This window comes from Macrobrachium rosenbergii, chromosome 3 (assembly GCF_040412425.1).
Source record: "Macrobrachium rosenbergii isolate ZJJX-2024 chromosome 3, ASM4041242v1, whole genome shotgun sequence".
NCBI lineage: Eukaryota > Metazoa > Arthropoda > Malacostraca > Decapoda > Palaemonidae > Macrobrachium > Macrobrachium rosenbergii.
In genome coordinates, this window is record NC_089743.1 from 47,885,269 (window position 1) to 47,900,029 (window position 14,761).

The following is a 14,761-nucleotide window of genomic DNA, read 5'->3' on the forward strand; positions in this document are numbered from 1 at the left end:
ATTCACTCTGGATATGAAAATGGACGGTGATAATAAACTGGTCTGTAAAAACATTGGGAAAAGTAGCGAGGATAGAGCCTGCCTTACCTTCACTATGCAGGAATATTCAAACATCTCAGCCGTGACTTTGTGTTCTTTGATCACCAGACGCTTGGCAGCTTCGAGTTTCTTGCCGTCTTTGAACCATTCGACTGTAGGTTGGGGCTTTGCCTTACAGCGGACCTGCGGAAAGGCGAGTAATTTTTAATTATTTATAAAATCTAGAAAGGTTCATTCTTCCACATAAGTTTTCTTTTAGTTTTCATGGAACACTGTACTGAAAGATCTAGAACATCTGACTTTTAATTCACTACTAGGGCAGTCTAATATCCTTTTATAATAATAATAATAATAATAATAATAATAATAATAATAATAATAATAATAATAATAATAATAATAATAATATGTAGGTAGTAGATCCTCTTTCAAACGTGTAGTATTGAAGTATTCCGCTGCATCAGCTGCATTCATTGTATATTGAGTTTTCTCTATCTTTCTGATAACTGATTTTTCAGGGTTACAGAAAAAAACAGTATCAGGAAGACTGAGAAAATTCTATATAAATTAAATGCAGCTGATGCAGCTATCGCCCTCAGTAATAATAATAATAATAATAATAATAATAATAATAATAATAATAATAATAATGCACCACTTGAAGAGTTACACAGAAGAGCATAGAATCTTACAAAAGCAAAAAAAGTTACTTTCACTCATAACACTTAAACACTGACTACTAGTAAATACATCCTAACCATCCAGTGATAAATAAAGGACAACTTTCAGTGTAAAAATAAAAAAGAAAAGAAAAGAGAGAATTACCTTCATGGTGATCATTGTGCCAGTTTCGTTGGGAATGATGGAAGGTTTGTCGAGGAACGTGGGTGCAAAGCCCTCAGGGATAGCTTTGCCCTCTGTGGAACAAACATAGAAGAAAGCGTCAGGAATACTTCTTCAGATAGATAAGAAAAGGCGTTAGGAATGCTTCTTCAGAGAGATAAGTGAAGGTATCAGGAATACTTCTTCTGAGAGATAAGAGAAGGCGTTAGGAATACTTATTCAGAGAGATAAGAGAAGGCGTTAGGAATACTTCTTCAGAGAGATAAGAGAAGGAGTTAGGAATACTTCTTCAGAGAGATAAGAGAAGGCGATAGGGATACTTCTTCAGAGATAAGAGGAGGCGTTAGGAATACTTCAGAGAGATAAGAGAAAACGTTAGGAATACTTCTTCAGAGATAAGAGAAGGCGTTAGGAATACTTCTTCAGAGAGATAAGAGAATGCGTCAGGAATACTTCTTCAGAGAGATAAGAGGAGGCGCTAGGAATACTTCTTCAGAGAGATAAGAGAAGACGATAGGGATACTTCTCCAGAGATAAGAGGAGGCGTTAGGAATACTTCAGAGAGATAAGAGAAGACGTTACGAATGCTTCTTCAGAGGTAAGAGAAGGCGTTAGGAATACTTCTTCAGAGAGATAAGAGAATGCGCCAGGAATACTTCTTCAGAGAGATAGGCGTTAGGAAAACTTCTTCAGAGAGATAAGAGAAAGAATACTTCTTCAGAGAGATAAGAGGAGGCGGAATACTTCTTCCAGGGATACTTCTCCAGAGATAAGAGGAGGCGTTAGGAATACTTCAGAGAGATAAGAGAAGACGTTACGAATGCTTCTTCAGAGGTAAGAGAAGGCGTTAGGAAAACTTCTTCAGAGAGATAAGAGAATGCGCCAGGAATACTTCTTCAAAGAGATAAGAGGAGGCGTTAGGAAAACTTCTTCAGAGAGATAAGAAAAGGCGTCAGGAATACTTCTTCAGAGAGATAAGAGAAGGCGTTAGGAAAACTTCTTCAGAGAGATAAGAAAAGGCGTCAGGAATACTTCTTCAGAGAGATAAGAGAAGGCGTTAGAAATACTTCTTCAGAGAGATAAGAGAAGGCGTCAGGAATACTTCTTTAGAAAGATAAGAAAATGAGCTTTGAATATTTCTTTAGAGAGATGAAAGAGGACCTAAGGATTACTTCTCCAGACAGATAACAGACATGAGATCTAGTCATCAAAAAATGTATGAAATGGTAAATTTTGAAATATTTATACTAAATATTCATTGAATGATAGATAGATGGATAAATAGATAGATATCGATAGACAGACAGGTATACTAATTACCCTTATTTATTTTGCTAAAGATCAATCCATTATCAACAACAACATTTTTCCAAATAATTTTGACCTAAATCTAATCAAGCGAGAAAGAAATATTAAAGAGTACATTCTAAAATATTTATATCAATTTTTATGAGAGCTCCTGCCTCTAAGGATAAATGTGAATCCATTACCAACATTAAAAGAATAATATTAAAAGCTTTAGTATTCTGAAGAATTAATTTTTTATTCTAAGGAGTTCTCATAGTTCTTACAAGACATGTTAACTGAAAGACGTAAGTTACATGTTTTCACAATGCAGGAATTTGTCACTCCCCTTCTTTATGCAGTTTATGTAAATATGCGCGCGCGCGAGTGTGTGTGTGATGACAAGAAGGGCATACATACAGACTTAAATTCTTTGTTTGCATTCTGTAGGTATTGGTCACTCCCCTTCTTTATGCAGTTTATGTAATTATGAGCGCGCGTTTGTGTTTGTGTATGCGCGTGTGTATGAGCGTATGTTTGACTGCACTGGCACGTAAAAAAAAAAGAAACTTACTCTCGAAATTGAGAGCGATGTTGGCGTTGGAGTCACCGAATGGATTGAAAGCATTTACTCTCCACTGCCCTCCGTCTTCGGCGGTGGGACCTGTGATGGTAACTGAGACGACGTACTGGTCTCTTCCGCAGATCTTCTTGTACATGGAGATGCGGCCCTGTTCTTGGACCATCTGCGGCAGAAGAAGACATTGAAAGCATTAAAAGCAGGTAATGCATCAAAGGAAAGCCTTTCCCAGCCTAAATAATTCTTTTATTTTTACATCAAAGCAAAGTCTTTCCCAACTGATTCTAAATAATTGTTTTATTTTCAGCTACAGAAGGCGGCCATAATAAAACAAAAATATGTCCATAAATTATAGCAACAGATAAAAAAGGCGGCCATAATAAAACAAAAATATGTCCATAAATTATAGCAACAGATAAAAACTCAATCACAGACAAAAACAGTTTGCTACAATACAAGCTCCAAGAAAAGTTGAACGTTAAAATCAGTGAGAGAAAAAACTAATTTTCATTTTCTTGCCAGTCATTAGGAAAGAAATTTTGACAAAAATTTAATGAAAAACAAAGATTCGAAAGCCTTCGTACAATGTATATCTAAAAAAGATAGCCTCTATGATATATGTACGGGTATTGTTACAGTGATACAAATATAATGGAAAAAATAATGACCATTTCCATGTACCATCACTCGGCTGGCAGATCCCAGTTACATCTAAACTCATAAACACACCAAAATGTTACCATCTACGACAGCCCCTTAAACTGTTATCTCTGTAGCCCGATCTTATCTCTCTCTCTCTCTCTCTCTCTCTCTGTCCTTGGTATTATTTAAGACATGCAAGACCTGAAATTTATGGTTTAAAGGTTCTCTCTCTCTCTCTCTCTCTCTCTCTCTCTCTCTCTCTCTCTCTCTCTCTCTCTCTGTCCTGTCCTTGGTGTTATTCAAGATATTCAAGACCTGAAATTTATAGCTTAAAGGCTCTCTCTCTCTCTCTCTCTCTCTCTCTCTCTCTCTCTCTCTCTCTCTCTCTCTCTCTCTCTCTCTCAGGCTCCTGTCATTTTCCCCCTCACAACCTCGCACTCGCTAAAGAATCAATTCACCATCAAATAACAAAGCCTGAACTGACCTGATTTCCCTTGAACCAGGTCACTTCTGGTTCTGGGTTGGCTTCGAGGAGACACTCCATGACCAGCTTGTCGCCTTCCTGTCGGATCTCAGGTTTCTTTGGGAAGCGAGGAGCCTTGCCGTCGGGGATCCTAAAGAAGGAATTGGGAATAAATGAATGAAAATACTAATCCATTAAATGTCATACAAATCTCAAAATCTTTAGGCTTAGTTAAATATTACCCGTAAGTCTCATTTCATATATCTGTCCAAAAGCTGGTTTGTAAGAGGGACACTGGCAAACATTCGATGCTGCTGAGGTGGCCAAGTAACACGTACACCATTATCAGTAATGGTTGATCAAGCTATTTATTATTTGTTCATGCATTTACTGCCTGCAATTGGAGACTAAATAGTTTTTCCTTCTATTTTAACTATACGTGAAAATCTGGATAATTTTTCCTTTTATCTTATCAAGCATTTATTACTTTAACAGCATTATGTGAGGGAAACGAATTTTTTTCATGTATCAGTCAAAACAACAACAGTACACTTCAAAACAACATTACACTCTGAAAAAACGAATTCTGCCCTATATCTTACCCATCGTATACTACTGTAGACATAGTTTTATACGTATACTACTGCAGACATAGTTTTATACCCAAGATAAGTAATTCGGCAGAAGACGACAATAACTTCAACAAAAAGTAACTCAGGAAAGTTCCATAACTTACTTTGGTTTATCAGAAGCGGTCTTCCCTTCGAAGGACAGATTGATGGTGGCGATGCCCTCGCCGAACTTGTTGCTGGCGATGGCCTTGTATTCGCCCTCGTCGGCACTCGACACCTTGACGACCTCTAAGATGACGAGGTGGTAGATCTTGCCGTCGGGATCCATCTTCATTTTGTATCGCCCTCCTTCGCTGATTTTCTTCCCCTTGAATTCCCTGGAATGCAGAGGAGGCGTTTAGGTATGGCCGGAAAAAGATTGCGTACAAGGAGTAGGTTCTGTGATTTTACACATACTCAGTCACACACAAACACACACACACACACACACACACACACACACACATATATATATATATATATATATATATATATATATATATATATATATATATATATATATATATATATATATATATATATATATGATCATAACACATTACCACAGGATATATATGGTTATGTATATATATATATATATATATATATATATATATATATATATATATATATATATATATATATATATATATATATATACAATATAATGATAAATTCTAATTATAACATATGCAGCACAATATAGTACGTTTCTCCACAATAATTCTGCAACAGCAACTAACAGATTAGTGGCAAGATACTTCATGTAATGTACAAAGTCAGATAAAATATTTTACTACATACTTTAGCTAAAGGGCCATGGCGTTTGCTAAATAACATTACCGGGTGTTGTTATACTACACTTAAGTTTTTTAACACTGGGCGTAGATTTTCACTTTTTTGTACTGCAAACAGGGTTTTGGTATTCATCTAACAGTCAGGTACGTCACCTAATTTTTGGGCAATTCATTTTTTTTTAAATTTGCCAGCTTCAATGAATTCTCAAGGAAACATTAAATTTTTTTAAAACATCAAAGCTCCATGGCCCATGACCACAGTCGTAGCGATGCCAGAACCCAAAACCAAATAAATTAACCAACCAACACCAAAGTCTACATTCCCACAGCATTAACTGAGGACGCCTTCCACTCACCATTGGACTGTAGGTTTGGGGCTACCAACACAGCGACACGAGAAGATGACGCTGGAGCCATCTTCCGACTGTCGAATGACGGGCCTCTCGGTGAACGTCGGTTTGACTCCATCACCTGCCGGCGCTTCTTCGTCGCCTGTGAGCATCATAAAGGAACCTGACCAAGGTCACGGGAGATGTGGAGAACCGAGCGGAGGGGGAGGGGGAGGAGGAGGGGTAGAGGTAGAGGAGAGTTGTCAGATAGGTAGAGGGCAGAGGAGGAAGGAGGTGGTAAAAAGAACCGCACATTAGACGAGTCACACGAATCAGGAGAGGATGCCAGGTGAATTATGAAGCTCTCTGATGAATTGGGTGAAGGGTGAGAGAGAGAGAGAGAGAGAGAGAGAGAGAGAGAGAGAGAGAGAGAGAGAGAGAGAGAGAGAGAGATGGCAGTTTATGACGCAAGAGTGGCTAAGATCCCAAACTGCACTTGCGGTTAAAACAGAAGTAAATTTGCATGTGTACAACATTTATTTCTGTACCACTTGCTGTCAAGAAAAGAAATGACAACAGTACTAACAGAGAGAGAGAGAGAGAGAGAGAGAGAGAGAGAGAGAGAGAGAGAGACAATGTTATGAAAATGATGATATGAAGATGTTTACATGCTGGATTGCACCAGATGTTATCTAATACAGTAAAGAATTAATATCAAAATTAATTAAATACATTGCCAATTGCTTTAGAGCGAGTCAGAATACAGCCAGATACTAGAGTACAGTATTGCTTATAACTGTAAGAAGAGCTGTAGATGAAGGAAGGGTGCTGACTGTCCCAGGATTCAATAGAATGGAAATAGTTATATTTTATGTTTTGAGTTTTTATATCAGTAAAGTAACACTGGGTTTCTTAGAAAAGATAGAATTTAGCGGATCATTACTAGATCGTGTAAACTGACCAGAATAATTTTACATATTTTTTATTTTCTGTAACCTTTTTAAGTCAATTTAAATAACACCTGAAAGTAGAAAGATTGAGATATTGTTGATTCTTTGCAAAAGAATGAAATTAGAGGGATTTATTATGGACTGTGACAATATTACACGAGGAAAGATACTATTGAGAAGGAGGAAATTAATATTACTTTAAAACTGATCATTGAAAATAAATTTATTTTCAATATTACTTGTGACTATACCAATATGTAAAAGAAATAAGATTGCGCCATCACTATGATATTTGTAACGCTGTGATAAGAAGTATTCTATAAGAAGCCCTGAGTTTATATAGAAAAGAATGACACGGTCAGTACCCTTCCAACTCTTACTAATCGAGCACTTGAAGTATAAGAGGAGTGCTCGTAATCTGTTACAAAATTGTCCGATGAGAAAATAAATATATTGTACTTCAGAAATGCAATGGACAGCCAGCAAAAAAGGAGAAAAAAATGCTAAGAATATTTAATTACAGAGAAATAACCAGAATTCCTTAGACATATCAGTTACACTTGCAAATTATTCCATTCTTGATAAATACCTTCCACATTCTTAAGAATGTGCCATGTGATAAACTTACATTTTGTGTTAGGAACATTCATTTCGATGTTTATGTGATATGGTTAAAGAATTTTGGCTGGTCGGTGATAAAAATATTTACATAATTAAGGTGCCAACAAATTAAAATGATAAGCTTTAAAATAAGAAATCTAAGTATGTGATGATCAAAATAAAGGCAAAAAAATTAATAAGACATATTAGTATATATATATATATATATATATATATATATATATATATATATATATATATATATAATATATATATATGTATATATATATATATATATATATATATATATATATATATATATATATATATATATATATATATATATATATATATATATATATATATATATATATATATATATATATGTGTGTGTGTGTGTGTGTGTGTGTGTGTATATACATATTCATATATGTATACACACATATATATGTTTCTTAAACCTGTAACAAAACAAATCCTCTTTAAATAAAACAAAATATTAGAAACCGTAGCAGTCCTCTGAAAGAAAAAGATCTAAAGCAGAAAAAATAATAATAGCAATAATAATAATAATGATAATAATAATAATAATAATAATAATAATAATAATAAAAGAAGCTGATAAAGATGTCCCAGTAGTCTTGCCAGTCGCAATGACGTCACTGTGAAGATCAGTCAGTCTAAGTCAATGTAACGAATCATTAGTGTGTTACAGACTAACCTTTCTGCCTGTGTTCTTGTACCTCCTGATTGGTCAAGATCCGTGACGTCACTGAATGGGTTTATGACGTCACAATTGGGGTAACTGGCTTAATTCCTTGTGTCACTTATGAATTCTGGGGGAAGCAATTTTGGTCTCTTCATAACAAAATTAATATGACTACAGCATCATTACCAAATTACGAAACTATCGTTAGTGATAAAGTTGAGGGTATTGCACGAAAATTGGTACCTTACGAAAGGACGACTCGTAATTAGATTACTGTCGATATATCATCGGAATTTCTGCTTCGACTGCAAAGACCAAATGGCTTGAAAATAAAGAAAAGTCACAGCAAAATTTCTCTGTCCCTCTCTATCTATTTTCTTAATTCATGGAAAAAAATCATCAATGCCCCAAAGCTCTTTTCCAAAGGACTTTCCATGATAACCATATAATGGAATTACGAGCTCTTTTTAACTACTGATGAATGTCTGTAATAAAAAATTACCTTTCTTCACGTGGATACTTAATCTTCATCTGAATATGAGGCAAAAGGAATTCCCATAAATGAGGGTGCAGGTCTCGAACTGTAAAAGGACATCATACAGGAGGTACATCGAGAACACCGGACAGAAAGTAGTTTTTATGGAACTCTGTGAGGCAGTTTTATACTATACAACAAATGAACAGTCCTGGTATTAAATGTTGTAGCCCATTCTTCAAAATATGCCTTGCCTGTGATACAGTTTTATGTACAGGGCACTGTATCCTAAAAGAGCTCGTGTTAATGGTTTATGTTAATGTTAGCATGTGTCCACACTACAAGAAAACATGCCATAAGCATGTCGGCAATCTGTCGCACACATATCACAAACAGGTTGAAAACAAGTCAGCGACCTTTGGCAAATGTTGGATATTTGTATGAAGCTCTGGTTAGAAATATAAATTGGTCGCAGAATTGTATTCAACGTGTTTGTGATATGTATGCAATGTGTTGCAGACAAGTTTATGACATGTACACGAAAAGTTGTCGACATGTGTTTATGACATGTTTTACTGCAATGTCCACGTACCCTCACAGTGTTTACGTCTAATGCACACAAACATGGCTTCCCTACAAGGTTACTTGTGCCTGTTCCGACTTCTCAAGTAATCAAAGCAGACAAGATGTTTTAAGCTCATATCGAATTCTTTGGTGAACTCGATGTTGCCTTTACATGTAATACTCGAATTCGACGTCTCAAGATCATCTTGTACAATATAATTTAGAATTTGAGTGGTACGCTATCCTTCGCTGGTACTGTACTGAAGGCAGCCAATGAAAATATTCGTTTTGGACTCTCAGCCAATCAAAACTCTGCTCATCTCATCTTACTGAATGCATGCCAAGGAGCTGGGAGTGCGTCTTCTCTCAAAATAGCTGCTTGAACGATATTCGTTTAGTGTTAATTACGATTCGTGCTTAAGAACTATTTTATACCTGCTACACATGATGAAACTGATAACGAAAGGGTGTGAAATAACAGAATCTCAACATCAAATAATACTTGGGACTTTAACTTATAGAAAACGCAGCCATCTGCAACCAGATGCATTCCAAAGTTATCAAAACGAGTTTAGCTAGAAGCAAATCAGCGCAAGCAGGTAGGTACTCGTGGACAAAACGGAGACGTGATGGAGGAGGAAACAAGTGACAAGGGACACACATTCAAACAAGTCTGACTCTGGGAGCAGACGCTGAACAAGGGTACTCGCAAGGGAGCAATCTTATTACTGGTCTGGGACAGTCGTCTTGTTTAGCAGCTTCAAAATGGGGAACGCACGTCTGAAAAGGCGATTGCATGTAAGGTCAGCTTTTGGTAACGTGCGACCTGCCTTAGCAAACACGTATGCCTCATTTAAAGCACAGCTCAGTGGCTGTCACCGGCCAGTGACAGAGTACCTCACCTTCAGAATCCACAAAGCCTTGCTTAGAGAGCAAGAACCCTTGTTGGCAAGACAATAAGAGGAATGATCGCTCGATGGTTGAGGATGGGTAAGAACGAGACGCAGGAAACGTAACATTCAACTCGGAAGGTTCTTAAATCTAGATAGCTTAGACAATATTGTTAATTAACATCATCCCTTTGCCGTCTCAAGATTCACATGACGATAATTCATAATTTGATGAGGTATTTGAAAACATCAATCATTTTAAATCATAAACTTGTTACATGGCAATACTTTAATGAAAAAGTTACGAAAAATACCTTAATTTATTAAGGCAATAGGGGCTCTTCTTATTTCTATGGCTTCTAAGGAAATTTAGCATACGTGAAAAACTTCTGAGAAATACATTTCTTCCTAATCAATACCGTAGCCTTAATTTTAGTGATTAAGTTACTGTATGGCTTAAGATAAATATCACAGACAGTACAAGTCACAAACATGATAAACATTAAGTAAATTGACGTATTTAATTATAATTTAATTTAGATAATAGAATTACTTAAGCTAATCGGACCATCATTTAAAAGAGTATAATGGAATGATATTACAGGTGAAATTAATGGTGAATTCAAGGTAATTTTGATAAAACAGCCGATCTTAGCAATTCTCATGGGAATGACCTACAGTTGTACTTGGCCTATGTCTCTTCACAGAAAAACAAAACTATTGAAGTGTGGAAGTTCCTTAGATCTCAGCCTATAAATATAAAAAAAAATGGCAAATTACGACTGTAGGTGTACATTAATGGTATTTTTGCGTATAAGTTTTTGAGTTATTTTCCATACGATGTTATTCTAGCTATCTGCCTATACTACGGTGGTAGAAGCTTTAATCTCACAGGATCAGTGATGAGACTTACTATAGAAATAAGTTGTACTTCTCATGAAAAGACACCAATGAGTGTTTGATCTCAAGAAGGGCCAGTAGCAAAATTATTGGTAAAATAGGTCTCTGGAAATGGGCATTATTTCTTTCAAATGGTGTCTCAATTGAGTATGAACAAGATTTGAGAGTAAATGTCTTACATGTTTGGAGACTTATTACAACGTTCAAGGGATCAGCGCTTGTCTCTAAAGAGATTAGATTCTGGTCTGAAAACTGTCCAAGACAGACAAAAGTTCCTGCAATATTATGGAAGACATCACGTACAATGCTTTAATCTAACCAAGCTTGAAAACTGACTATCCGTTTTTTAACAAGGAACTTAGTGTGCCAAAGAAGGGCTAAACCTGAATGGCCTAATACTTAACTAGAGAGAGATTCAAGTATGGACGAGAGATTAAGAGAGATATCTAGTTAAGACACGGGGTTACAAAATCACTCAACAACTTTCATCAATATATTTTGAAAAATTCATCTCAAAACTGAGTATTTTTTTTTTTTTAGTTTCTATAATACAAACTTCGTCATGTGTCCCGTTAAGAAAGAAGGCAAACTAAGGGGGAGGAAGATTACTGAAATTGATGAAAATAAAATTAGAGTACCCACGTGATGTTTGAGAGTTGGTAACTGTATCCGGAAAACTTTCTGAAGTTGGGGACATTTTTTTTTTTTTTTTTTGAGAATTAAAGACAGAGCTACAAAACCAGGAAACTTCTTTAGATGAAACCTATGGGGAAAAGTTAACTAGTGTACAAGACGACCCCCCAACCAAAAAAAAAATATAATCAAGTCTTAAACTGACTAAAAAAATGTAAAAAAAAGGATCAAAATACTACAGCCTAAATGAAAAAAATGAGCAAAAGAAATGAGCGACAACAGTATACTTATTTTATCTTCGTTAGTCTGTAGATGAATAGATGAGAAATGATAGATGATATCTTTCTGAGATTATTTAATTATGCGACATTTTTAACAGTAGTAATTATAACCTGATCATCAAATCAGGCCTCCGATATTATGACACGACTTACGTAAAACAATTTTCCATAAAGTAATTTATTTTACCATCGTTTTTTATGCGTGCTTGAAAACTCATACATTCACCACTGAACGCTGCAATAATTGTTCAGCACCTGCGAAAAATTCGTTCATACTGAAAAGAAAAATTCAGGTCAATTTTGTTCATCCATAACTCGAAAGAAAACTTTTGACTGAGCACTTTCTGGTACCATCTTATTACGCCAGGAAGTTTACAAATTTGACATTTAACAGTGAGATATTGTTATGCGGAATGTTTGGAAGTTCATTAATTCGACAACCAACGACGAAACATTTTTAATGCGGATTTCTGAGGATAAGTTGCTAATACTGGCTCATATTAAAGATAAACATAAAGGTCAATTTGCTCATCCAAAACTCTACCCAGATTATAAACGGAAAGCACGAAATGGTACAATTTTCGATCGCTATTAATCTACGTTCCTTGGTGTACCCACATCATACTTCAATTGGCTAAAACGATGTTGTCAGAATTGTTTTAAAATTATTTTAAAACTTTTCGTGTCTGTCCGTGTTTCTGATATAACCGCTCTCGCTGTTGCCAGTTTTATAAGGAAATAATACTAAGCTAGCATTAATCTTCTTTCTTCTAATACCGATAAGATGAGGAATTCTCTTCCAGCTCCTGTTTTCCCTGACTTCTATAACCTCTTCATTTCAAGAGGCAGAAAAAAGTGACGAAGAGTGAAAATGCAATACGGATGAAGCGGAATAAGTGTCGTAAGAAGAAGAAGAATCTGACAAAATATTCCTAATCTGTTTTCTTTTTGTTTCAGTCTAAGTCAACGAAGTCTTGTTTATTTTAATATCATTGTGAATGCCTGAAAGAAAACGGCAGTGAGCTAAGTACTGTAGACCCTTGTGGTATTCAGAGATGAGGGATTATTCACTTCAGTTTTCATTGCTGAAGATTATTGACGTGAAAATAAGTTATATATGTTGTGGATCTTCATTATAAAAATACCACAAAGGTTGTAAGACTAGTAATACGAACTAATTGCCAACTAAGTCATTTAAACCTGTATAAAAGAGAAAAGATTACGTCATCGGTGAAAATACACTCAGCCTTACCGGAGGAAAAAGGACCCTAAGGACACTATCTATAGAGGCGCCTTTCCTATACTTACTATCGAAGTTAAGGCTAATGGTGGCGTTGCTCTCTCCGAGCTCGTTCTTGGCTGTAATTTTGTACTTGCCAGCATCTTGCACTGTGACGTTTGCCAATGATAACGTGATGAAGAAATATTTCTCATCTTTTTCTATAGACACCTGGAAAGACAGAGGAGGGAGAGTTAATGGAGGTGACGTCATGAAGAGATGATATATATATGCATGTGTGTTAGTGCATATATATATATGTGTGTGTGTTGTTTATTTAAATATGTATATGTAAAAATTATCTATTTTTATATATATATATATATATATATAATATATATATATATATATATATATATATATATATATATATATATATATATATATATATATATATATATATATATATAAATTCGTGACTCACACGGGATTGATCCCAATTCTTTCAACTGAAAGGCAAGGACGCTACCAACTAAACAACAAAGACCATAAAAGAAACTGGAACCTAAGTACCACTGTAACTAAGACTTTTACCTGGGCAGGCTTTCGCCTAGTCTTTTCAAAACTTTTCAGTGCATCAACGTTACAGCTAAGAATAAAGGCTATATAACTTCTGTCGGGTCAGACCCTAATCTTTTTTTCTTTGCGGCTTCTCATTTATTCTTATAAACTTAAACAGGACAATAATTGTAAGATTTCACTGACCACTGGTTCCCTCGTTTTGTATTCTTTAGGTTAAATGTCACTTGTCCACAACGATGAATTATTTTCATTTGCAGTAAATGAGAGAGAGAGAGAGAGAGAGAGAGAGAGAGAGAGAGAGAGAGAGCCAAGTAACCTAATTTTAACAGACTCATGGGTCATCGCTGGCGGGGTATATTTAGCGTGTGAGTTGTTCCCACTCTAAGTAAGTCTCTCTGTCTCTCTCTCTCTCCCCACCTCTCTATTTCTCCATCGTTACCAAGATCATCTGCATCACTAGGAGGCCAATTCTCAGGAAATTCTTCGCTTATGGATCTAGTTCAACAGCAATCAAGATCATCATTATGTTCATTGGTCAAATTTGTTAAGATTTGCTGGCTGGAATTTTACTGTAATCAGTTACACTGAATATAACATATATATATATATATATATATATATATATATATATATATATATATATATATATATATATATATATATATATATATATTATGTATATATATAATATATATATTATATATATGTGTGTTTGTATATGTGTGCGTGTGCATTATATATGTATGTATATCAGGGATACCAACAAACATTCATTTTTCTGCCTGAATATTTTAATTATAATTCAGTATTGAATATATGAACAAAAACTCATGATTATCTATATTATGAAACAAAAATCTTTTAAATCAGTTTTTCAGTTTCCTTAATAAGCTTGTTGTCGTTTGCAGTTACTGGTACACTACCTCTATGATAATAATTTGGGGAATCGTTTTACTTGTCTTGATAATATCCACTGCACAAGTTTTTCTGTTTACAATTATTATCATATATACTATCCGTAGCAGGGCACTAACGGCCAAACATCTCTTATTATTATTATTATTATTATTATTATTATTATTATTATTATTATTATTATTATTATTATTATTATTATTATTATTATTCAGTAGATAAAACCTACTCATATGGAACAAGCCCACAGGGGCCACTGAACTGAAATTCAGGCTTCCAAAGAATTTACGGTGTTCGTTAAAAAGAAGTAAGAGAAGTAACGGGAAATACAGAAAGAGATCCCACTTATTAAAAAGAATAAATAAATTAATAAACAGATAAATATATAAAAATGTATTAAAATGCAAGTACAGTATTATTAGGGTAGTAATGCATTGCATTTTCGCTTGAACTTC

At 35.0% G+C, this 14,761-nt stretch overlaps 1 protein-coding gene across 50 annotated transcripts in view; it reads right to left on the reverse strand.

Moving 5' to 3' along the window:
* The window catches only part of bent (projectin protein bent), a 206,019-nt gene that overhangs the window by 143,358 nt on the left and 47,900 nt on the right, over positions 1–14,761 (reverse strand). For 49 of the 50 annotated variants that reach the window (XM_067132002.1, XM_067132011.1, XM_067132314.1 and 46 more), the window contains 7 exons: positions 12,899–13,040; positions 5,616–5,772; positions 4,588–4,800; positions 3,873–4,002; positions 2,741–2,912; positions 865–956; positions 88–222 (listed from right to left, as the gene is read on the reverse strand). In XM_067132002.1, the coding sequence (XP_066988103.1) occupies positions 88–222; positions 865–956; positions 2,741–2,912; positions 3,873–4,002; positions 4,588–4,800; positions 5,616–5,772; positions 12,899–13,040 (1,041 nt within the window). The remainder of the gene's footprint in view (positions 1–87; positions 223–864; positions 957–2,740; positions 2,913–3,872; positions 4,003–4,587; positions 4,801–5,615; positions 5,773–12,898; positions 13,041–14,761) is intronic. The other variant, XM_067132017.1, reaches the window with a different exon arrangement.